The sequence below is a fragment of the Cyrtonyx montezumae genome, unplaced genomic scaffold, assembly GCF_038088225.1.
Source record: "Cyrtonyx montezumae isolate F1298 unplaced genomic scaffold, pur_monq_1.0 scaffold_0, whole genome shotgun sequence".
Taxonomy (NCBI): domain Eukaryota; kingdom Metazoa; phylum Chordata; class Aves; order Galliformes; family Odontophoridae; genus Cyrtonyx; species Cyrtonyx montezumae.
In genome coordinates, this window is record NW_027071824.1 from 10574885 (window position 1) to 10601908 (window position 27024).

The 27024-nt window shown below is 35.1% G+C and overlaps 1 protein-coding gene across 1 annotated transcript in view; it reads left to right on the top strand.

Annotated features, from left to right (window-relative positions):
• The window catches only part of MTA3 (metastasis associated 1 family member 3), a 105447-nt gene that overhangs the window by 36254 nt on the left and 42169 nt on the right, over window positions 1-27024 (top strand). The window contains exons 7-14 of the mRNA XM_065753588.1: window positions 2374-2476; window positions 6501-6600; window positions 12439-12627; window positions 16912-16986; window positions 21149-21207; window positions 23710-23834; window positions 24730-24881; window positions 25515-25737. Coding sequence (XP_065609660.1) covers window positions 2374-2476; window positions 6501-6600; window positions 12439-12627; window positions 16912-16986; window positions 21149-21207; window positions 23710-23834; window positions 24730-24881; window positions 25515-25737 — 1026 coding nt within the window. The remainder of the gene's footprint in view (window positions 1-2373; window positions 2477-6500; window positions 6601-12438; window positions 12628-16911; window positions 16987-21148; window positions 21208-23709; window positions 23835-24729; window positions 24882-25514; window positions 25738-27024) is intronic.

Here is a 27024-nt window from a genome sequence, read left to right on the forward strand (position 1 = left end):
CTTCTTCTCTGGAGATATTCAAGACCCATCTGGATGCTTTAATGTGTAATCTACTGTTGGGTACCTGCTTTAGCAGGGTAGTTGGATCAGGTAATCTCCAGAGGTCCCTTGTGACCCTTGCAGTTCTGTGACTTCGAGAGAATGCCTCTGAAAAGAAGACTGGTTTATTCTATGGGATCTTTTTAAACTTATTCATTCAGGACATGTATGAAAATTTTGTTCCCGAAGAAAATATTTCAGTTGTGCTGCTTGACTGCAATTTAAAACTATTTGGACTTATATTCTTCCTACCAATGCGACAATACTTGCCATTTTGGCAATAAAATTAGGAGGAAAGCATAACTCGTAACTGCATTTTGGCGTAGTCCACATTATATTTTTGGTACCTTCCTGTCTACCATATTTGAAATATTGTATGTCACTGCAACAGTTACATTGTATGTCATATGGGTTCTTTTGGTATAGACTCTATTGCTTTTATCCTATCTATCTTTTCTGCCATTGAAAACTATTGTTAGGCAGTATTTCAGGTTTACTTTTATCATAAAACAAGATCTTATATTAAAAATTTTTAATTATCTCACGGTAGGTCATCTGCTAGTCAGTTTTAAATATCTTTTTGCAAACTTCATTCAGGAATGTGGCATCTTTTTTGGTTGAATATCTGTGTTATGTTTGTATGAAGTTTTTTTTCTTGTGAACCATGGCTTTTCCAAGTATTGGATATTGACTCCTATAGTTGAGATCCCTAGGATATAATGTCCTGAAACGGTTAAGTAATAGGAAGGGTAGTTAAAAACTATATTAACAGATTGAAATGAAGTGCTTTGAGGTTATTTATAAAATGAACATCACCCACAATGTGTCTGCCACAGATGGAATAAGTGAATGTATTGACAAGTGTGTAGTCCATTGAATAAGTTTATAGACAAAAAATCCTACCCAAGAGTGTTAGAAATCTTGTCTCCAGTTCTGTATTTGAATTAGCTTAAACAGAAGCAAAGAAGAACAAAGAACAGAAGAATATTGCCTGCGCATCAGAAAAAGTTAAATTTTTTTAGTTTTTTTAAGAGTGTTCCTGAAACATTAGCTGAACAGCATGATGCAATTCTAACTTGTGCATGCTTATGTTTGGATGGAATATAGACTCCTAAGTGTACAGTCTTTTTCACGTCTTAGTGATATTATATATATGACAGATAGACTACCAACATAGACTACCAATTTCTATTAATTCATGAGAAATAACAGAGACTAAAGTTATTTTCTCTGTGCTCAGAGAGATGAGAAATACGTACACAGGTTAACTTTTTGAGGGAGAAGGTGGGTTTTACAGTATCTCACAGAATCCAGAGAGAAGTGTTAGAGACGACCTGAACACCCGAGTTCTTCACATCTTCACTGAAGGAAGAACATGCTCATATTCTAAAATACCAGAGGTGAATGATGATTTGCTCTTGTCATTTGTTGTGGTTCCAGCTGTGTTGGCAATGTTGCATAGGAAGATATTCTTATACTAGTAGATTGTGTGTTGCTTATTTAATCAACTTGTTTTGAGTTTCTCATTTTCCAGTAGAAGCTATTGGTATAGTAACGAAGAAAGATTTAGGCTACAATGTGAATGTGAATCATTTTAGTGTTTTTACGCTATTGCTTGGAAGAGTAGTGCTTTTTTAGTCATGAAAATAGTACAAATTAAATTTCTGAAAACTCCATTGTTGTTTCAGCCATGTGTGCATATGCAGATTGCTCTGTTTAGACAACTGGGCTTAGAAAATGATTATTTAGTATATGGTAACTTTATTGTGCTGTAGACTTGTTATTTTGTAAGTGGGTTTAAGTAGTCAACATACACTGCAATTTTAATAGTACGATTAATGTTAATAATGCAGACAATGTAATGGCTGAGAAGAAAGAGATGAAAAAATAATTAAATGTAGTAGGTAGTATTGTTTCGTAATGATTTCTGTTTTGGAGTTGTATTCGGAATACAAATTAGATTTTTAATTGCTGTAGCTGGTTAAGTGTAAAATTAATTTTCATGTGACTTAAGTGAAACCAACTTTCATATAGTTGAGAAGCAATTTAAATTCCCCACTGGTTATTTACATTTTGGTTTTAAGCTCAGTACATATTATTAAAGTTCTTTGATAATGCAACTTTTAAGAATGCCTCCTTAAAACAAATTAAAATACCGATGTTAAAGATATTTTACTAATGATTCAGTATGGAATTTAGATGAATAACTGCTGATTATTAAGTACTCCAGATGTGTGTATATATAAATGTACAATGTCTTTTAAAACTAGTTCAAGAACTACACAGAAAAACATTGTGAGTAATAAGTGTTTTGTCCCATCTACCTTTTGACAGGAGAATTAGATGACAGAGAACAGGCAAAGCTGGAAGTAAAAATATGGGATCCAGATAGCCCCCTTACAGACCGTCAGATTGACCAGTTTTTAGTTGTAGCACGGTAAGATTAAAATCCTCTAATAAAAAAAATCCTTTTCCTTTTGTACTGATTATTTATTCCCCTTTATCATGTTACTCAACTTGTTCAACATATTGTGAGCCCTTCTGTTTCCCACAGTTAGCTAAAAGAGAAAATCAGGCCATAAACTTCTGAATATTAATTGAGTTTACCAGTACAGAAAAGAGAGAAAAATAGAGCGAGTTGTGCTAGACTGCCTGTATTTCAGACTGTAGTAGATTTTGATATTTAAATGTAGACATTTGTCAAATGTAAACATTCTGTTTTCCCATCAGAGTAATTTGAAATAGGCCTTCAGAGCTAATATTTGTCTTGTACTAGTGTTTTGAACTTCATAGTGTAATTTGAAGAAGAAATAAAGACGGTGTAAACAAATGAAATGGATTCAAAACTTGCCAGATTAGCATATACACTGACAAATGTATGCAGTGCAATTATTTCAGATGAATGTGTCAATTAAAGTTTTGAAGTGATACTTTTTACTAGTGGAATAAAATTGGTCAGTTCAATTTTATAAATTGACATCTGATTATGCAAACAAACTTAAGGAGCATCAAAGCCCTTGGAATTCATGAATATCTTTTAAAATAGTTTTTCCACTTTACAGAGTTTTGACAGACTTTAGAAAATCGCCAGAGCTGAGTGCAGGGGGACAATCACCTTCCTGCTTCCATTGGCAGTGCTATTTCTGATACAAGCCAGGATGCCATTGGCCATTTTGGCCACCTGGGCACACTGCTGGCTCACGTTCAGCTGAGTGTCAACCAATACCACCAGGTCCGTTTCTTCCATACAGTCTTCCAGGCATTCTGCCTCAAGCTTTAGCACTGCCTGGGGTTATTGTGGCCAAAGCGCAGGACCCAGCACTTCCTTTTGTTGAACTTCATCCCATTCTTGTGTCAGAAGAATTTGTAGAGTTTTTGTGAAGTTTAAGAGTACTAGTCAGGAAAGGCCCTTAACCTTGGGTTCTCTAAGGAGTCTTGCTTGATTTTTGTGGATTTGAAAATCTTGAAAGTATAATGCTGCTGCTACTGAAACGTGATTTGAAGAAGGGGTCTTACTTAAAGTAGCAAAAGTACCTGCTAGTAGAATTTGAGGCCCTTATGCTGATGTACTCTGGTTTTTTTTGTTTGTTTGTTTGTTTTGATAACACAGTTTCAATTATACTCTGGCAAAGGCAGTTCCAGCACCTTTTTATGTTCCAATCAAATAAGAGAATATATAATAACCAATTATTATGCTGTCATATGGCAAGAATTCTTTGTCTACTAGTTTCAAAGTACAAAGTCTGAGAAGCTGTAGCAGCCACTTAGATTATAGATGTGTCTACATCAGCAGATAGCTCAGTCCAGTAGAAGCTGGTTTGTAGAATGAAATGTTTGGTGCTTGTGACTTACCATCCACACTATTAAATACACTTCTTGTGCAGTTTTAATTTTAGGCTAACTTTAATCTGGTCTTGTGGACTAAATATCTCCTAGTTTGTGATGCTGGTGATTAATCTAACAAAAAAAAAACTTTTTTCCATGTGTTTAAGTGAATTTTTTGGTGTTTCTTTATCTGCTTGTTGCATTTTCCTCTTACCTCGGGTACTGCTGAGAAAAATCTGGCTCCATCTGAGGTTACTGACGTTGACCTCAGTAAAATCCTCTCTGAGCCGCCTTTTCTCCAGGCTTAACATTACCAAGAACATTTTTAGTTATCTTACATTAAAGGATACACTTAAAGATGAAAATAAATAAATAAATAAATAAGAATAGTTAGAGTTTGGTGGCTTAGGCTGCTTTGATTGAACAGTGAAATTCATTTTGCTAGCAGGTACATATGCTAGTGTGTCATTGGGAAATGAGCACTGATGAAGATTTTTTTTATTAATGTTTTTAAATCACTGTCGTATGGTAGTATTAGTAAAAAGTCATGCAAGAAAAAGCCATGAAGGAAATGTGCGAACTTTATATCAATATACTTGTTATGTCTGTGTTTTCAGCAGGGGGAAAAAAAAAAACAACCAACAACTATAGCCAGGTTTATTTGACTATTTTTAAAGTAAATACTTAAGATTACATTTTGGCTACATGGCTAGTTTTATATGAAGCACAGCATATTAGAATTAAATTAATATTAGTGAAGTTGTGAGACTAGGTAAGTATTTAACAGCCAAATGTTCTAGGATTTATTCACTTTTTTTTTGGGGGTTGTTTGAGAAACTCAGTCTTTCAGAAGTTTCTAGGGCAGTGTCATCCTTATGTGCTTCTACCCTGAAGTCAGCCTGGAAATTTTGTAAGCAGTTTGATGTGATAAAAACCAACTTTGTGATTTTCATAACATGTTCCTATTTTATTTTAGAAAAAGGGTCTGATAAAATAGTGTTAATTATGGGGGGTGGAGGAGAAAATAATAAGCTAATAGGTAGCAGCAGAAGGGAAATACAGTCATGCCACATGCTGCCTTAGTGATTTGAGCAGTAGCAACAGAAGGATCACAGCAAAGGTTGTTAGCTACTATGCTTACCAAGGCCAGCATGTTTAAAGGGGATGACTGACTATCAGGATGAATGTTCCCAGAAGATTCTTGCAACTGATCTGTGGACAGATACTAATTTAAATATAGCCAAGCAATTAAAAAAAACCAATTTATGTGACATCTACACACCATTGTCTTATCACTGTAAAGAAGGAGTAAAGATTACAGAGCAGTGTTTGAATATTGCTTATTAACTCCACAGCCTTTAGAAATTTGAGCAGTTAATGTCTGGAGCATGTGGATCACTGCTGTTTAAACTTAATTGTGTCTTAAATGATTTTGGCAGTGTAGTGAAATGTGTTCAATACTAAATGTTTTGAGTTTGAGGGTAATATTTCAGTAACAGATGTTGTTACAGGTTTCTCCACTATCTAATAATTCACAGTGAGTAAAACTCTTGATGCTTATTGTATTGTCACTGACTATTATGTTTGTAGTGTGCAATAGTCTGACAGTTTGATGTCTGTTGAAGTTGACTTACCTCACTTATGTAATTTCGCATTACTCTGTGAGGGATATAATTACTGAAAGAAGCTCCAGTCTTTAGTCCAGAGGTTTCCACTATATTAAAAACGATAGATACTATAATTAGATCTTCCACTTTAGAGATATTTGCATTGTGTTATCTTTGGAGCAAATCATTTTTTCAAATATCACAGTGCCACAATGCACTTTAACAGTGTTTTTTCAACTGTAAGAGAACAGGAGTGATTTGTTTTATTAACTACCTTTTTCACCTGTCATTGCATCTTTGCTTACTTCTGTGATGGGCTGAGCCCAGTCAAATTATTTTATAGATCTTTTCTATCACTGTGCATAATATGTGATGGATGTGCTCTTAAGAAAAGTGTGCAGTTCAGACACGCTATTATGCTAGTTCTCCATCTCTATGCCACAGAAAGGTAAAATTTTGGGGGAAAAACTTCTCTCATTTCAGTAATACTGGTTTGCTCTAATTAGGCTGAAGGATCTGCTTGTTCATTATTACTTTACAACTGTGGCAAAAGTATGACTTTGGAGGTGGTAATGTGCTTCGTTTACTAATAGAAACAGCTGAGATGCATTACTAAAGTGAATAAAATGTTATTTCCTCACAGGAATATGATGATGAGTTGCTTTGTTAAATTATATTATTCAGTGGTTTGACTTTCTGATTTTAAAGAAGTTGTCACAGTTGCAAAAGATAACATAAGTCTTTGGCTTCCAAATAAATAAGTTACATGAAAATTAGTATTTTTTCATTTCTAGATGGTTTCAAACAAGTTGTTCTTAAGTGTAGGATGTTGTTTTTGGGGAAGAAGGTCAAAATTGCAGTATTGGGTATAAAATTTTATAAAACTATCAAAGATCTGAAATCTTATAGTATATGCTTTTTTATTTTAGAATTACACCTTTGTGATATTGCATAACCTAGCCATTAAAAAAAGAAGTATAGATCTTCAAAATCGTTATGCATTTGCTGTCTACTCTTTCTCTGTTGCAGCGCGGTTGGCACATTCGCTCGGGCATTGGACTGCAGTAGTTCTGTCAGGCAACCTAGCTTACACATGAGTGCAGCTGCTGCTTCCCGAGATATCACACTGGTAGGTAATTTGTTAAAAACCCTACAGCTTTTCTACATCTGTGAATTTGGTAGTATGTTTGTTATTCCTCCAGAGTCTTCGTCCCGTAGATGTTTGAATTCACCTAGATACCTGTGTGGATTTTTTCCATGTATACAGTAGATGATCCTGTGTACTTTCTATAACCTGTTAGTGCTGCCATTGTAATTGTACCATAAATCACTTGGCTTCAACTGAGATCTGTTTAAATATCTTCACCTGTGATGATTCATGCAGGAAGGTCACTAGTGCTCATTATATAGAGCTCCACTAGAACTGATGAGTAGTGTGATCAAAAATACATTGTAATAAAGCTGATTGTACTTCTGTGTCTGTAAACTTCCTAGAGTATAAGCAATAGAATTTAGTTAACAACTTCTTCAGGAATGTTTTACTTAGGATATCCTTAGGATGCTTACTTAGTTTGTTGAAGTAGTCCCTATGATATAAGCACCTGCATCTTTTAGAGGATGTTTATATTAATTACAGACAGTTTATGTTTGCATATTAATTTGCTATTAATGCTGTCTGTGTTGAAACCAGGACACAGGGAGGGCTCAGTGTGGTGCTAACTTAAGTTATGGCCAGTGACTGTGTGTGTTTTGATACATTGGCTACACACGGTCCTGTGAACAGCAAAAAAACACGCAGCCCTGCTTTCCATTCTGATAAAGGAATCTGAGGATAGGTTTCAAGGTTTCTGGAAAAAAATAATTCTGTTTTCAGTTGATGTAAATAAATTACTTATGAATTTTCAAATGGAATCTATAAAGTTGCAATCAGATGTTCAACTGAAGGAGAAATTTGATCATGTCTGTTTACCAGACTTCATAAGACCTCTCTTAACACAGAAAAACAGCCCTCACTTCACTGTCATGCCTTATTCGTGTTATCACATTCTCCCAGTATCTATATCTGTGAACAACTGTTTTGAAGAATGATGGACAGGTATAGTAGAATTTCAACAAAAATCTCTTGCAAAGTTTAAATACCTAAGAACAGCAACAATTGCCATCAAACCAGACTGGCATGTTAGATTCACCAAAAAAAGGTCAAGTATCCCACTAGTTTTATGCTTTTGTTGTTTTTTTTTAAAAATGCTTTAATTAAAACACAAACAGTTAAAATAACTTATGTTAGTTATATACGAGGGTGGCTCTGAAAGTAGTGCCTTCTATTTTACTGATGCACAATGTCAGAGATGGATGTTGGTGGCATGGCAATAGAGGTTGAACCTTTCTGGCGAAATTCCATTACATTTATTGCTGTGTGACAGATGGCAGCAGAGGAGCAGTCTGCCAAAATGGTGTCTGTCTTAGAAGAGCAGATGAAGCAAAGATGTGAAGAGGAATACGTCCATGCAGTAGAAATTGCACCCACTGACATTCACTGATGCTTGCTGAGTTTCTGGAGACCAAACAGTAGATGCCACCATAGTGAGGTGGTGGGTGGTGCATTTCAGAGGTGGCAACAGTGGCCATTCATCACCTCTGCTGGTGCAGGTTTTGACAAGCACGTCATACAGGCTCTCGTTCATCCCTGGAAAAAATGCATAGCTGATGGTGACTATATTGAAAAACAATGTTTTGTAGGTGAGTTTTATCAAAGAGAGTTACCGTGCTCATTGCATTTATTGTAGTTTCAATGAAAGCAAATAGGAGGCATTACTTTTGGTGCAGCCCATGTTTATGTGGCTCAGAACAATTCCTCTTTACTCAGTGTGACCTGGGCAAGCCAAAAGGTTGGACAACTATGCAGTATAGTATGGAGATGATAGTAAAGAGTGTCCATTACATTCGATAATTGACTGTTAGAACTAGAGAGCACTCAGTGAAACTATCACTTGAAAATCTTGAATTGAGGTATTGCATTATACAATAGAGCACCTCTGCTATTTAGGGCCTCAAGATTTTGAAGGAACAAGCAATGCTAGCAGGTAAAAAGTGATTAGAAAACTTACAGACAGTGGATCCATATGTTGATAATGAGAGCCTAGAAAAGCTGATGATCTAGCACTTTTAATTCCCAGGACTTACTCTCTTAGTGATATTTTTCTCGTTCTGCTGACGAGGACCAAATACTTCAGTATGTGGTTTGACTGATCTGATTCAATAGGGCACTTTTTATATTCAAGGTAAATTATAGTCATTAGTGTGAGGAGAAAAATATTAAATTTCTTACACTTTACCATATACTCTCAAAAGCTATTAAACAGGAAAGTGACTTAGTCTGGACTACTGTGGTGTAGTAAAGGCAGTGGCAAAAGGTAAAATTTTCAGTATCAGGAGAGATGCTGCTTTTTGTTTCATGCTTGCTGATATAACCTTGCTGACCTCATTTTGTTGACATTAAATACTTCAAATATTCCATCATACCAGTTCTTCCGTTCGACATTTTTCATTTTATTAAGATTGCACTGGATTAAGAATTTGTAATAAATCTCTCAATGTACAGTCTTCTTTACTGTATTCAGTGATTAAGAGAATAGATCAATCCTTAAAGCAGTTCCTTTCTGTTTGAAAGTAAATGTGCAGCACTACTAATAAAGGGATGCATTTAACGTTTGAGTGCTGTATAAATGCTTCTCTGTTGCAAATGATCCATTAAATTCTATTACACTTAATGAAAGGCATATCTTATAATGAGACACTAGAGGAGCCTCCCCAGGTTTAATTATTGTGTTTGTCTGTTCTCTCTCATTTTTCCTACCCCCACAAGCTTTTTAAAACCCTCCTTTGCAATGTACTTCCTTCTAAGTTAAGAAAAGACATATTTGTCATTTTAGCAATTATTCTTTCATATTTTCCCATGTTAATTAGCAGCATATTTTGAGCAGCAGTTAAGGTTAGTACAGACGTTTGCAGAAATTGTGGTGGATCTCATTTATGGTTTGGAAGGAATGTAGTTGCCTAATACTGAAACAATTAAACTGCCGATATTCTTAATGCTGGATAACCCTTGCACCTGAGGTTTTATTAATGGAGATTCTGTATGCCATGTCTGTGGGCTTCCAGTATTTTTAATTAGTTGTTTCAGTTAGAGATGACTTTAAGCAATCTGATAGCACAGTTTACAAACATAAGTAAATTCAGAGTAGGTGTTTGCAATTAGGATCTTGTGAGCTTAATAATGAGAGGCTACTTTCAGCTTTTTTTATCTTGAAAATCCAGGGAAGGTAAGGAGATAAGGCAGGAAATTACCAATTTATTTAGAAAACCTTGATGAAAGATGTGGAACCATGTGGGTTTAACATTCTAGATGATAGTGTATTTTTTATGTTACAATGATACACCCTGGTAAGACAGCTGAAGGTTATGTATCTGGTGTACCAAGACGCTGTGTTTTGTTTTATAATGAAATCTGTTTCTGAGAAGAAAGGGAACTGGGAAGGTCTCCTGTTTCAAATTTCTAAACACTGCAAGGTGTATACAATGATGATGAGTGCCCTTAAACCAAAGGAAGTTGACAGATTCAGTGTGCATACTGGTTGTGGGAGGGGCTTGTTCTGATGAGCCCATGCTACTTTACTATAGAGAAGTACATCTACTCTTGCATGTTTCTTGAAAGTCTAAGAACAGATGTCTCTTTGCGCCAGTTTTTAATGACAAGACTTTTAAATTTTACTAGACTTCAGTATATGTGGCATATAAGATAATCACGTCTAAAATCGTTGAGTTGATATATCTGTATACAGTTTCCAGTTTGAGTACTATCTTGGAGGCTGTTCAGTCTAGTTTATTTAAGTGATTATTGAAATTTCAGCTGTTTTGGGAACTGTTAGAGTTTGTTTGCAGAATGCTCTGTTGCTGCTTTTTTTCCCGGCTCTGTTCTTCCTTTCTGTCCTTGAACTTGAAATTCCCTTTATCTGTGCAGACAAAATCCTTCCCTCAGTTGTGATGGAGAGTGCAAGCTTGCTTAGTATAGGTGGTCCTTGTGTTCTTCCAGGTCCTGTCTGGGACAGTCACTGACTGACAGCTCTTCCCAGCCTCCTTCTTGGGTGTTGTGTACCCATTAGTTGTTTCTTGCCATCCTTACATCCTAGGTAAAAGAGATATAAAGGGGAAACTCCAGGAATTTGTCTTGGACAGATAATGTCTTCTGGTTGTTCTTGATCTTGCTGGCACAATATACTCATGGTGATGTGGGAATCTACTGGAAGTGGGGGCTGACAGGCCTGCAGAAGGCAGATAGAGTGTTACTGTAGGAACTTGTCAGCAGTCTTGTGTTGCAGAACAGCTCAGTAAAGATAGTTCCAACCACAGATTTTTCTGTCAATTTCAGCAGTATCAGAGAAAAAAAAAAAAAAACTTTCATCGAATCAGTTGTTCATTTCAGATGGAAAAATGAATGTAAAGCAAGAGCAGGGATTTATTCTATTGCAATTTTTAAGGACCCTGATATCAATGATAAAATTTGGATTTAGTAGCTGCTTGGAAAATTCACAGGATATACTGCTTTTCCGTGATTTAAGTTTAGATTTAAATCTTCTTAACACCTATATCGTAAGAGTTCAATTTTTAAGCTTGCTTTACTCATTGCCTTACATGATAAGCCCATAGATCAGTAATTTTATTCTCTAATCTGAAGAGTTTGGCTTTTAAACATTAGGCTGCAGTATTTCCTTATTAGAATACTTGATGTTTACAGTGGCTTCTTCTCAAGGCTGGTGAACGTGACTTGAACTGTAAGTGAAATTACTTATTGTAGGATAACGGTGATGTTACTTCTTACAGATTAAACAGTTCAAGAATCTTGTCCCCGATAGCTTTCAAAGATATGTGGAGAGCTGGAGGAAGACTTAGCACCTCATAGGAGATAGCAAAAGTTAAGGAGAATTCATTATTTGCATTTTGTATGTAGAAGCTCAACTGGAATTGCAGTATAAGTGCTATACTGACACGTGATTCAAGAAGGTTCCTTTCTTGAAGAGTTACAGTTTTCATAAGATGAATTTAGGTCTATGTGAGAGATTGCATACTATGCTTACAGCTTATTGCTGTGGTGGGCCTAACATATGGCAGATCAATGGCATGCCATCACACACAGTACTGCTCTTAATACCTCTTATACCATCCTCAGCACAGTGATTTAAGATTGTGATGACAGGTGCTTTCAGGATGCTGAGCTGGAAAAGCTTCTTGTGTGTTGCTCTTTTTCTGTGCAGGTTGATCTATGAAGTAGCAACTTACTTTTCATGTTCCCCATAATTTGTGTGTGTCTGATGTTACCTGTAAAGTTAAGAATGCTATAATGTGTTTGTTTTCTTTTTCCACTTAAAGGGAAAGTGAAGTAAACCAAAAACCTAATTTACCCAGCTGCAGAGTTTTACAAGGGGCAAGAATCTTACTTGTTTTTCAGTATGATGATGATGAAAACAATAAATTATTCCCTTTTCCAGCAGTAAGGATATTTAGCATGTGTATGTCTGAGAAGCTCTTCAGCTGCTATTTAAAAGTTTTGCTAATTAAAATTACTCCTCAGTCAGTATGGTCTGTTGTCCTTACTTGGTTACTTGAAACCAATTTCTACCAAGTAAAGATTCTCCAGAAATGTTGCTGGTAATTTGCAGGAGCTAATTAACTGATGTTATTTTTAGCAAACATTTTATTAAGATGTCCTTTCCCAAATTAAGTAATAAACAATTTGTTTTCCTCGTGTTTCACAGTGGAAATTCTATGATATCAAATTACATTCTAAATTTAGCATTAGTTGATGCTTGTTGCACAGCATATAGAAAATAAACTGAATTTATATTAATTGGACTACTGTCTAATTAAACAAGCTTTTTTTTTTTCTCCACTCTCTGCTTCTCCTTCCTAGTTTCATGCAATGGATACATTGCATAAACATAACTATGATTTGAGCAGTGCCATCAGTGTTCTGGTGCCACTTGGAGGACCTGTCTTGTGTAGAGATGAAATGGAGGAATGGTCAGCATCAGAAGCTAGTTTATTTGAAGAAGCATTGGAAAAATATGGAAAGGACTTCAACGATATTCGACAAGACTTTGTAAGTACTGAAGTAGAGTACTACTTTGTTACTGTGACATGGGTGAGCATAACTGCTTTCTGTAGGTTTTAAAGATTAGTTAGAGGAGAAATTTCTGTAGCCAATGTATGTAATTAACCATTTCTTTTTATCCAGATGAAAGTAAATATTCTTTCTTGTTTGGTGAAATTTTTCAGAAAGACGTTGGCAGAAGATAATCCTCTGGCCAGATAGGGCATCTCATATAGAAATGTGTTTTGTTCATGAATTTTACAAGGATTTTACAAAGATCTGTAAAAGCTTCAGAAGATTTTCAGAACTATTTCACAATTTTGAGTGGAATTTATTAGCTATGTGCTGGGCTCCTCTGAGTGTTTTTGGAAAGTTTTACTCTGTAAAGTTTGAATTTAAGATTGAAGTTGAATTAAATGTTTTCACAGCAATTTCAGTCTGAGAATTCAGGCTTTATTTTTCTTTGCAGATATTACTAATCACTTTTGGAAAGGAAAAGGTACTGTATAGTGCAGTGTAGAAGTCATCAAGTTAGTGTGTGGGGCACTGGGAAGACAGCTAGGCACTAAGCTAGACAGTGCTAGAATGAAGCAGGTAATAAAAGTGGGAAGGGAAGGCCATTGTTTTTCCGAAGAGCTGACATTTTAACATGCGTATTATATATGCATGCTTAATTCTTAGATTTTTAAGGGAGAAAATTTACTGTGTTTATCGGGGGAAGTTGAAAATTGCATTGTGGACAAAAGAGCTCTCAAATTTGAGAAAATATGATGGGAAAGGAGTATTATAGACTTTTAGAACCTAAATCAATATAAACTACATTTAGCTGTTATTCATCATGCAGATGAAAGGGTCCCCAGATGTAATTGTAGAGTAATTCAGTAGCTATGACGTCTAACTGAATGTGCTGCTTAAGTGTCTCCTAATGCATAGTACTTTGCTAAGGCATCTACTAAGTATTTTATTTGCTGTTTACAAGTTGAGTACTAATGCAACTTGTGAGCAAGTAAGTCTAAGTCTTTTTTCTCTTTTTTATGGAAAAGAAACTGTATCATTTTAGTGTTATTACATTTAGCTGAATTCTGTTGATGCTCTCTACTGCATCAGTCATGTAATCTGGTGAGATACCTTAATTTCTCCAATGTAAAAGTTATGTATTTTTGCTTGCTATGTAATATTCTGATGTTGAAGGGTGTTAAAAACAAGCCTTTATTTTTGAGTAACCATCTAAAATAGACTTTCAAGATTTAGATTATGGATAATATGTGAAGTTTCTGTACTCTGAGATAGCTGTGCATTTCTAGTGCTCAGCAGGTAAATTATCCATTAGAATACATTTATTGATTACCAATTATCATACCTTGTTAATTAGTCTTATATATGTGGGAGAAGCCTAGACAAAGAAGTTAATACACTATGCTAACTTGTTTCAGCACCCATTTTGTATCTATTCCTATGTTGTCTGAGAACATAAACCTAAACAGCTTAGTCAGCACTGTGGCGCCACTGTGCAGGCAAGAGTGTCACGGAGGTGGTTGCAGTACTGTGAAGAAGTGTTATGCCATACCCCTTTGAGTCATTATATCCCAGGGGAGTCATCTTCTGCATCGGTCCACGTTTACAATGCAAGATGCAATTGCAGCCCGTATATTACAGTTCTCTAAAGGGCAGGCTCATTTACTTTACAGCAATTAGTAAGAACCACCACTGTTTGACATTAAACTGTCATCTCAAACTTTGCACTATAAACATTAAATATTAGGAAGCAAAATAATTATCATAAATTAAATGGTGTAAAGGACTTTATTGTTTGTAATAGACAGGAGAAGCTCATTTGTTATCAAATTACTGTCTAGTCTTTGAATAATCTTTTTCATCTGCTGTTGATTCATCAGCTGTTAAAGGAGCTCATTTGTTGAGGTTCTGCTGACTTTAAGGAGCTATGTGATCCTAATTGACCTAAAATTTTTAACTTAATTGGATTTATGTAGTTTACTTGAATTACAGTAGCAAAATGGGAAAAGAGTGAATATTTTATATTCTCCAAACATAAATATTTTCCTAAACAGCATGTCAATTTTTAGTTTTTAATGATCATTGTTTTTTACAAAATGTATGATATTTACATCTCAAAGGACACGGGAAATGGCTTGATAATCAAACTTAAACCAGGAACGAGATTCCAGAATCAGAAAATCATGGAAATATGTTTTAAAGTTTCACGCGTTCATTTTAAAATAAGTTTAGTCCTATGTTTTTCATGTTGGTCTGATTTGAGTGGTTTCAGGAATTGAAAACTACCTCTTCCTGTTTTTATACTGCTAATAACTTATCATTAAGTTTTGTCCTACAAAAATGTCAAGAAGAGATGGTCACTTGTATGTCTTTCAGTTAGGTTTTTTTTTTTGTAATTTGGTAATGACCGTACATTATTTTCTGCTATGGTTTCTCTGTCAGTTAAGAACAAATTATGGAAAATTCTTGTGCCTCTACAATGTTTTGTCTTTTTGGCATGCAAGTAAACAGATTAAAGGCAATTTGTACTCAGTGTGTCAAACAGGTTTCCTTGGATGTATGACTCAGTGTAGAAAGGATTATGGTTATCCAGTTCAACCACCTTAATTATGTTTCATTAATTGCAGTTGCCTATTGAGTGAACAAACATACTCATGTCACAGTCATAGCTGTAGCAGATGGAAGTTTAGAGAAATGGTAAACATATTCTGTGACATGAATATGTTAGTAGGATAAATATTGAGAAAAAAAAAAGAGAGATTGAGAAGTTAAAATCGACTAGTTCACAGCAACAGATAGTTGGGGTTTCACCTGTATGTCAGGAAGTATGTGGACATGCTGAGAAGCAGCTCATCTGTCAACTCACACCGAAGGTGTGTGCTACTCAATGGCCTTTTCTTGGGCAGATTTCTCTTAAGGCAATGTTTACTTGAGAGAAAGAACTTCAGTAAACTGAATTGTGTTATTGCTTCTTTGCAGCATCAGCTTATGTATTTGCTGCACTGCTACTTGTTAGTTAAATGCAAATAAACAACCTTGCTATCATCTGGGCCAGAGATTATACACTGTGAAATATTGACTGAAAAAGAAGATACCACAGAGTCTGAACTCAAATCTCAGCTCCTGAAAGTAGAAATGGGAGCTGAAGTCTGAGTGTCTGCAAGCAAGCAGAGTTAAAAACTGACTGTAAGCTCCTGCACGCTAGCAGAGGCAGTTTGATACGGTTTTTCTTCTGCTGCTTTTAAGAACTCATTAAAGGTTCAGGAACTTATTCTTTTATCGTGGAGAAAGCCCCTGATGTGGAGTGTGTAAATTTGAAGAGAGAAGTTTTCACAGCCGGATTATTACTAGCATTCATGCACGACTCCATAAAATACTGTGCACAAAATACTACTGTATTTCCAGGTTATAAATAAAAATCGCATGAAATCTGAATGGGAATTAGTAATTTAAGTAATAGATAATTGACAGAATTTAATGTGCATTTCTGTGAAGTAGATAACTCAGTATTAATTAGAAATAGCTGCTCTGTGCTTAATTTTTTCCCCATAAACCTAGTCTGATTCTGTGATTTTAGGTTTGTAGATTTTTACTTTACTGATAAATATGTGCACCCCAAATTGTTAAGAAGGTAATAAAAATAATATTCATCTAGTCTAATCTTGCTCAGAAAATTTTGCAAAGTACTCTGTGTCAGTTTCACTCTTATTGAAATTTGTCCCTTGCACCCTTTTGTTTGGTGCTTAATGGTTGAGTACGCAGAGGTTGGTGCAGAACCAGCAGTACTATAAGAGCAGCTGAGCTGTTGTGGGACTTGATAAACCTGTGAATTAAGTACCAGAGCCAGTGGATTTTTTTCTTATTTAGAGTAAAACTATTGAGACTTCAGCACAGTCATGCCAAGGTGATTTATCTTAGTCCTGATGTCATTCTTAATCTGACACGCTTCGTAACAGAGATGTAACTTTGTGTTTCCTTGTGCACCTGCTTTTGATTTGATCACTAAGTTTAACTGTCTGATTTAAGCATCCAAATCCATATGAGATGTGTTTAGTTTAATACTGATGCAATTCTGCCTCTTTGTTAATTATAAAGAGAGATTGTAATTATCAGTAGTATGTTTATTTATGGAATTTTAAGGTATTTATTTAATGCATATATATTTTAAAATTTCTACATGATATCTACATGAATCTATACATGATTTTAACATGTGTTGAATAAAATGTGAACACTGCAATTTCTTGGAACTATTTCAGTTTGTAATATGTTTTTCAGCTCCCTTGGAAGTCGCTGACTAGTATCATTGAATATTACTACATGTGGAAAACTACTGACAGATATGTGCAGCAGGTAATTTAATGGTTATTTCAGCATGAATAATTCTGACACTTTAAAAAAATCTCAGCTTGCTAAAGAATAAAAAGTCGTTTGTGTTCTTAAAAAAACACGTGGCAGGAGGCGTATGGCAATATTTTAGGAGGCAGAGTAGTGGTTTTGTGCTGTTCACAGGGTGTATTGCCAAATCCTAGAATGCCTACTGTACACTATATAGGTGTGAAGAGCTTTTTAAGCCATTTGGATTGTATGCTCATTTGTAGCGGTATAATTTCTGCATCTTCCTATGGTGTGGAGAAATAAAATGGGCTACAGAGCAAATCCTCTAGGCTATGAAACTGTGTAAAGAATCAAAGGATAAGGAAACACAGATTGTATGAAATGTGACTATTAATGTTCTGAACATTTTGTTGACACTTCATGCTGAAATATTACTTTGGCATGACTAAGATATCAAAACAAAGTTGAGAGCATTCCATGCACAATGAATAAGTTCATCCTTATGGATGAATGTCTGACTCCCCCTGGAAGAGAAAAATGATAATATAATGCTGGATACCTATGCTGCAATATTTGAAACAGATTTAGGTAAAACTTGAGTGTTAATGCCTTTTATATATTGCACTATTTACTCCTTGATTTAGATGCTCAAAGTATTTTAAATACTCCATTGTAATTCACAATTTAACGTTTCAGTTTGTAGCTCATTCACTTGTATATTTAGTAGAAACATGAAGTACAGAATGTTGAAAATAAATTTTATGCTCTAATGAATGATGACAGCTGTATTGCTAGATGGATGTCTGGACTTGTTCCAGGTTTTTTTGTTGCCATGTGTCAGAGGATGATTACTGCAGTTTATTGTGTGATTTTGGTTGGGTTTTTTTTTTTGTGTGTGTGTGTTCTGGGTTGGATTTTTTTTTTTTTTTGGTTGATCAATTGGTTAGGGGTACAAAAAGCTGTTCATTTATTTTTTTTTAGCCATATAATTGAATTTTGAATTATCACTTAGATATTTTAGTTCTCTTAATAATACAAAAAGAAAATAACTTGCTCTGTATTCAAGCATATTTTCTTTTCAGTTTGTCTCCGTTTCACTTTTTAGTACATATTTTGCACTATTCAAATTTCTTTTAAAACGATGTTGCCAGCAGAGTTCTGCTGTGCTGTTTGTCAACTCTTGAATGGTTGTTGGAGGATCTTGAAGAATCAAATAAAAAACAATTTTATTGAGAATGTGAGGCTTGGAGTAAGGATAAATTGAATTGAAAACTTAGTTTTGTTAGCATTCCTATTTTTCTCATAGCTGATCATGTTTCCTGTGAAATTTTTTGAAATATTTGCTCTGGATTAGTTGGCAAAAGACTTTTGGGACTCCTTTTCTAAAGCACTGTAGGGTTTCTTTATTCTGTTTCTATGACAGTCAAGATGTGATGCACTGAGCTTGTGTAATAAAGGTGTAATGTTCTAACTCAGAATGTGGCATGACACCAGAAGATTTAATGTTTTAAACAGGATCTTTTCAAAGTCATGCAGGATTATCAATAACAAAAACAGTGTAAACTAGATTTCTCATTTGTATGCTACCAAACATACCTGTAATCCTCCTGATCAGAGATCAGAACTTCATCCTGACGTTGTTTTGGTTGTACTAGGAGTGGTAGCAATAATATAGAAATTAGAAATAAAGAAAAATATTTATAATGAAGTCTTCTATCTTTACTGAACCTGTTTAGCAAGACTAATCCTGGCCTTCCACAACATTATATAGTGACTGAGGAAAGCTAGATGACCCATTCCACTCATTAAAATGTTTTCATGTGGCTTTCCTCTTAAAGATCTGCTTCGTTATTCCAGTGTTTCATTACCTTTATTACCCTTACAGACTAGCACTTGTTATTTTAATGCTTCCAGCTTCAACTTTCAGACTTTCCCTTCTCAAGTTTGTTTCCTTCATGTCGTTTCTCATGATTTTGGAATCTTTTCTGTTTCCCAGGTTTTGCCTTCTACATTTCAATAAGCAGAAAGTTCATTTCAAATTTTAACTGTTGATGATTTTGTTTCTGTGTCCTTTCTTCTCTTACGGTACTTGAATTCATGCTGACTGACCAGCTTTGAAGCTGTGATACTTTCTATTACTTGTAGGGAACAATGTTAATCATTGTTTTAATGCATGAAAATATAGTTTATACTGAAATAGCATTGTGGAATTATTTTGCAGAGAGCAATATATGAATCAGTTTAGTAAATAAACTAGGGAAGGAGTTGTTAAAATTGCATTCCTTAAAACCACCTTTCCATTATTAAAAGTGTGGTAAAACTTAGTTATGCTGTTGTTCTTTCTTCTTGCTCTTGTAAAAACTGATTTACCCATGTCGACCATATTTGTATTTTTGCTGTTGGCCTGTGGAACGTTGATCAGTACTGGTGATAGACTGTAGCTGCACCAATTGTGTCAGTGGAAGTCGCTTCTGTAGCTCCAAACACAAAGTGACATATGTGAATGGGAAAAAAATTGTTGCAAGCAACCTATCTTGGAAGAAAATGAAAAGTACTCTAATGTTGAAGTTGAATTAATGCGTGATGGCACGATCTGCTTAGAAATCTTGCAACAGTCACAGATTGCTCTTTGAAGATGCAGTTTTTGCAAGTGAGAGTTGTCATGGATGGCAACTTTGTGAAATGGAAGAGCAGTGGTTTGTATGAGGAAGCTTACTCAGGCTACTCAGCCAGAAAGCTGATAAAACCTCTAACTTGCCTCCTGATTCATGTAAAAGACTCCCAGAGTAGAGTCTTTTGATGATATTTCTCTCAAGGTGAGAAGTATATTTCCGGATTATAAACCTTGTAAAGATTAGATATCAAAAAATAGGATTTCAGTGGAGGAGAGAATTGACTTCTTTAAGAGAAAAGGACTGATATTTGAACACCTGCAAAAGAAAGGGAGAATCTTGGAAGACAGGGAGATAGCGTTGACATATTACTGCAGGATACCGGAGACATTTTTTCCCCTCTTTATTAAAATTGACCTTTTTTCAAGGCCATTTTTATTTTTTGTGTGAACAGGCACAGTGTCTTGAATACAAGAAGAGAACAGGAAAATAATATCTTTCCTTGATACTTTAATTAGAGACAAATATTTCAGATATCCAGTAGACAGCTGAACTCTATTTCTTGTGCCGTTGCTGAGAAAACTCTTATTCACTATTCTCAGGCAACCACAGAATGGTTGCTGCCTGACATGATGGAAATTTGAGATGCAAAAACTGGTAAAACCCTTACTGAAATCAAGGGACTCCAGATTTTACCCAAAAGGCAGTGACATGTGACCCATGGTTTTTAAACACACTGAAATATCTTCTGTTAACTTTCAAGGATTTTATGCCATTGCTGTGAGGTTGAAGCATTTGAGAGAAAATTGTCTTCTGTATAAATCTTTCGTAAGTGTCTTGGCAATATGTCATGGATAACCTTCATGTGTAAAAGTTCATTCATATCATGACAAGTAACACTAACTTAAATAAACTAGCAATACCACTTGGAGTTAAGGTTCTAATACTGCCTTGGTTGCAATATTCATTGAGTTTGTTGGAAGGAAGTCATAGCTTGGAAAAATCACAGGGTATCTCTACAGCAGTGTAGCTTTCCTGCTACTGCTGTGTTTTTGACAGAATTTTAATGACACAAAGAAAGGAGATGCTTGGTGGACTTTCCTGTTTCACTTCCTTATACTGTTTATAAAATACCTTCCTTGAGCTGATAGAGCATCCATGAAGTATTGAGTTACTTGACTTGACTCATCATGTGCAGTCTCATTCTCTCATTTTCTATCTATTCTGCAATGAGGGTAAGCTACAATGTCATACATTTTTTGTAGATGTAATTTAATACACTGTAGTTGTTGTTCTTACGGATCGATTGTCATGTGCTGAGGATTCTGATTCTGAGTTTAGCCAGGAAGTGCTGTAATTTCAAACCAGTAATAAAAGCAGACAGCTCTATTTTTTTTAATGACTTTCATCATCTAGATTTCTACGCTTTTTTTTTTAATTATTATTCTTATTCTTTTGTAGAATTACAAAATAAAATACAAATAATTTATGGTTGGATTATGTGCAGTTTTATGAGTTTGTATACTTGAAGATAAAGTATTTCGATGTGTTAATTTTTCATCTAGAAACGTCTGAAAGCGGCTGAAGCTGAAAGTAAATTGAAACAAGTATACATCCCCACCTAGTGAGTATAACGATAAAGTTCCCTTTTGAATAACTTACAGGTGAATATGTAATGTGTATCAACACACGTGATATTTCTTTCATCATTGTCCTAATACTTTCAGCATTTATCTACAAGCAGTATATACAAATGCAGAAATATGCTATAAATGCTATAAATTCTTTGTCTTTATTTCAGCCCATAATCTTTGATCACCAAACTTCCCGTTCTGGAAAGGCGAGAACTTCTGCAGAAGTTGATAAAATGATACACAAACTGCTCCACGTGAAAGGGCAGTCTTGTCATTTAAAAGCAGTTTTTCTGGAGTAGCTGCTTCAGTACTCCATAGCTCAACTTTTAGTATCTGTGTAAATTTAGGATTTCAAAATAGCTGCTGCTGTTAATGTAGTCACATCAAATCAGATATTCACTTTGGTTACAGTTTTATCTTCCTGATATCATCTGTTCTTGAGTTAGAGGCAAGATGTTCTGGCTATAAATTAAAGGTAGTACACGGCCCAAAATCTTTTGCCTTTGATCAGTCCTTATTACTTAAGCCTGTTTTCCTCTGAGAGATTTGTGTTTTAGTTCTTTAGGTTTTAACTTGATTCTAGATTTCCTTTGGATAATGTGTGGCTTATACAAGATATAATTTCTATTTCATATTTATTACTTTCTTAAGATTATGATGAGAGCGGATTACAGATGACATTCTTTAAAGGTTTTTGTGGATATATTGAGTTTGTGTGTGAATTTAGCCATTAATACGAGGATTAATGTAACAGAAGACTAGAAGACCAGATGAAATACTTCAAAAAGCCTTTCTGATTAAACGTCTTTCTGATTACAAGTATAAATGGGATACAATAGATCTTAATTTGCATATTTCATACACTTTTTCTCTTAAATGGATTTAATATAAACAGCAGTCTGTTAAATTCAGACTTTTTATATCATTTGTGAAAAAGCATTGTGAGTTCTACAGCTCAAGTCTAATAAATGACATCTTTGGGAAAAAAATAACATACATTAATTTTGCAATGCGGATATTTCTTGACATTACAGGCTAGAGGGTTATGCTGAAAAGTCTTGTTTGAATGTTCCCTGTCTCTGTCAGGAAAGTAGCTGATTTAGAAAAATTGTTAGGGACTAGCTGTGTTGTTTGACGTAACCTATTGTTGAATTACAGATACTTGCCTTCATTCTGTTTTACTACTATCTTTTACCTTTATGTCAAGACAAAATCCATAGTCAATTGTTAGAACAGGAATACTTGAGTCTTAGATAACTGCAATCTGAAGCAATTGTAAGCAAACATAGGTCTAACACTTTATTTCAAGACAAATGTATTGTATTTGAAATCTGAGTGGCATTGGCTCTTAGAGCTAAATACCTTTTTGATCTTGGCATAAGGTACTTCCTGTAAAAGCATGATTCTGTCCTCGGTAACCAAAGAGTCCTTTCAATTCATGGTTGCTCTAAAAGGTAACTGAGCAAGAGATAGTAATGTAAAAAAGGACTTGACTACCTCTGATTCCTTCCTTGTATCTTTATCTCAGTATACTTCTCTGGAATACCTTGGGAAGATACTCAATTAAGGATATTTGAAAATTGGAAAGTCTCTTCCTGGATACAGTGAACAAGGGAGGAGGTGGGAGTACACCATAAAGGAGTGGTGAAGAATAAAGGATAGCTGTACAGACCTTACTTTTGCTTTAGCTAATCCTGTATATATTTTAAACTACCTAATGTAGTGGATCATCATCTTAAGAATTAATGAATTCAGCCTTGCACTGAATTATCAGTATAGTTTGTCAGAGGGCAAATAACACTAACAAAGTTGGATCTTTTAAAATACTGCACTTAACTCATTGAGTTAATTTGGTGTGAATCAAGTCCCACGTCACTGAAGCATTGGGAAATAATTTTCATATTAATAAAATATCACACACAAAAAAATAATCCAATAGTGGTTCTTTGGCCTTGGAATGAGAATGGTTAGGACACAACCCAGTCAGAACAACCTGATGCATGGGAGATCTTTGCCAGGGTTATGGGACTGCAACATATTGCTGCTAGTGGGAACTTAGATCCTTCTCCTTTAGATACACAGCAGGAAGCCGTCCTCTACTCTGGACAGCATTGCTGTATTACAGGCAACACTACTTCTTTCACATGTTATGTATTTCACAGAAAGACCAACCTCATCTTGTAAAGCCTTGCAGAGGGGACTGTGCTGTGTCAGACTTCTTTCAATGCTTGACACTGAGGCTTTCTTTGTCTTTAGTAGCTTGCTAAGCAGGCTTGACCATGTTATAAAGATCTGTAAATTTGGGTACTGAAGCACCTCTTTATGTAACAAATATGTGCTGAAAATACTGAAGAAACATAAAAATTAATCTTATGTTAATTTTTGCAGATGTTGTCACCAGACAGAATTCCAGAATTAAGTTGTTTTCATTTTTATTAGCAGGTTAGAAAATAATTTCTGAAAAATGACTTTTTTTTTTCTTCTTTTTAAAGCAATAAACCAAATCCCAATCAAATATCCAGCAACAATGGGAAACCTGCTACAGTCAATGGAGCAATGGGAGCCTCTTACCAGACACAGGCCTCCTTAATAGGGAGGGCTTGTGAAAGTTGCTATAGTAAGTAAAATCTTTTGTTTAATTTTTTTAATATTTCAAGAGTTTTGGCTCATCTTAATATGCCTTAAACAAAATCTATGTATTTTTATTTCCATACTGTAAATAAGGGATAGTATTTGATCAACTGTGTGGCAGAAATAACTTCAGACTAGAACTGCCTTTAGTAAATTAATTAAATGTTAATACTCACATCCACTTCATTAATTTTTTCTTGAGAGATTTAGTAAGTATGCAACCAACCAATCAAGTACTGAATGATGGTAACGGGAGTGATATGTTATTCCTTTACCTTCAGGCTTCTAAATCTAAATTTACTTTTGTCTGTCATTGAATTCAAGTTATCGTTTTAAAGAGTAGTTTTCTGGTGGAAGTTGGATTGCAAAATAAAAGACGAAATTTATGTTTCCAAATGAGACTCCACATATGCAGGGAAAACATGGGCACACATCTAAAAAGTTAGTAGACGTGCTTACCCTTTTCCTGACTTCTAAGTACTGGCTTCATGTTATATGGAGATAACAGGGTGGGAACACTGATTTTTGTTTAGGTAGCAAACATCCTAATAAGCCAATTTACCACATTATGTTGAGAAATCATAGAGAGCAAGAGTAGAGTTGTTTATTTGTTTGGGTTTTTTTTGATTTGTTGGTTTTGTTTTTAAAGTCCTCTGGAAGAAAATCTTTCTTCTGATAGTGAGTCTTGAGTTTCAAAGTAAACTCAGAAATACTTTCCTATTCTCATTTTGGAGTTTTGAGGTGCTTTTAAATAAATAATTTACTATTTTCTCCATATCAAATGGATTAAATATTTATCTTGATAGTGCTTTTAGGGAGTGCCATGTATTAGGGCATTTGGATATACTGTTCTGAATGTTGTGGTGTTCTCTCATCCTTAGCTTCACAATCTCACCAGTGGTACTCTTGGGGTCCTCCTAATATGCAGTGTAGATTGTGTGCATCTTGCTGGATTTATTGGAAGAAATATGGTGGCTTGAAAATGCCCACACAGACAGATGAAGATAAACTCTCTTCCAGCCAACCTGCAGAGGTAGGATTGTGTAGATATGCCTTCCTAAAGTGAAGTGTTACGACTTCACAACACTACTGTGGTTTGAATACTTAATGGCGTGTGTTTTTATTTATGTGTTCAACCATGATATAAAACTTTTCTTGTCTTATGAACAACTGAACATTGTGCTAGTTCTGATATGTCTTTATTTGACCAAGTCTTAGAAAGGTGGACAAGTGTCCACTAAATACATTTTTGGTGGAAAAATGTCATATTGTCAAGCAATTGGTATATTAACTATAAAGCATTATTTCATCTAAAATGGCATAGTGCTTGTCAATTCACAGTGAAGCTCTCCATTGTGTTGTATAGCTTCATATATAAGCTCCAATTTTTTAATAGTGCTTACACACTATTGTATTCATTTTGTGAATTTATTCAACTCTTGGATTTTTTTTTTTTTTTGTAATTATGAGGAAAATATCTTTTCATTTTCTTTGTTTTGGGGAAAAAAGGTGCTTGTTCTTTCAACTTGACATGAAAATAACAAATAATACTAGATAATTCTTTTGTTAAATGTAAGTATTTTTGATAACACCTGTCACTAGTAGGGGAGATTCAGATTGTGGAACTCATATTTGTTATGATTTTTTGTTTGTTTTATTTCTGTAGGAATCCCATGTTAGAACTCATATGTCCCGGCAGGCCACACAAGGAACTCCGGTTCGTAACACTGGAAGTCCAAAGTCTGCAGTGAAAACACGCCAAGCTTTCTTTCTTCACACAACATGCTGGACAAAACTTGCCCGTCAGGTCTGCAAAAATACCCTTCGGCTGCGGCAGGCAGCGAGACGTCCCTTTGTTCCTATTAACTGTGCTGCCATTAAGGCAGAATGTAAGATGTTTTTTTAATTCTTAGTTCTGTGTGCTGTGCTTCCCACCCATTTTTGTCTTTTAATTTTATTTTCTTTTTCAATAAACATCTCTTGTCTATATGCTTTTGCTTTTCATTTTTTCATTTGTCTAGCACATCACCAACACATTCGTAAAGTCTGGCTGCCTTGAACAGTTTTCAGACTGTTTCAAAAATGGAATGTTTTGGAAAGTGCTGAAAGGATTGGGGATGAGGTGGGGGGCTGGGGAAAGTGGTGGGCATTTCAAGTGAATTAACAGGGAACTAGCCATTGCCTCATTCACTTACAAAAAGTGCCATTTAAAAAAAATCCTGTGGAGGATCAATGTTGTGACAGAAGTCGTGCTTACAACTAGATTATGTGGAAGAAGGTTGCATTTATATTGTTTGCTTATTCTTTTATGAAACAGGAATTATAGAACTGTACTTAGTTTACGTTTTCTCTAGTGGGATTGGCCAAGGAATTAGTACAGCTGTGGATATATAAGAATTTAAATGTACAGTGCAGCAATTTGTCATGTGGTCACATGGGTAGTGATGGCCACGTTTATCATTTCCCCACATTTGCATTTTTTTTGTCCGTTCCACTTTTAAGTTTTAGATAAAATACTGTATTATGCATTTTATTTTTGTAGTCAAAACAAAGAAATGATTAAGTAATAGCGAGACAAATGGTTATGGGTCATTGTTGACAGCATCAGGAAGTCACTCTATGTTCATATGTTTTGTTTCTATTCCAAAGTCCAAAGAAATCACCCTCTTTTTCAGCAGGTTTTGTATCTGTACTAAGTGCATAGTTTTGCTGCTCACACTGCTTGGTTCTATTTCAGTCCTCATCAGTACAGTTCTCCAGCAAGGCACTTTGTATTTTGACACGAGTCATGCTGGCACACTGTCAACTGTAGTACAATTGAAGAGACCTATTTAGAATGTAAGACATTGGTTTCATTGCCATGTTCGCTACATTCATACTAGATGTTTTCCCAGGATGGCCAATGATATCAGTGTTAATTATAAGAAATAATAAGAGGCTTAAAATCTGTTTTTCAGTATTTTTTTTCCTAATGTACTTCAACACCAACTGTTTCTCACATGCAAACTCTACCTGCTTCTGCCAACTTCCAGAACTCGATGAATATTACTTCTCATTGTTCTCATTTGTTTACTTGTCCTATTGTACAGCTTTGAAAGAAGAAAGAAAGCAGCCAAGTCAAGAGCAACTTTGATACTTAAGGAAACTGTATGCCCATTGTGTCAATTAAATGGGTT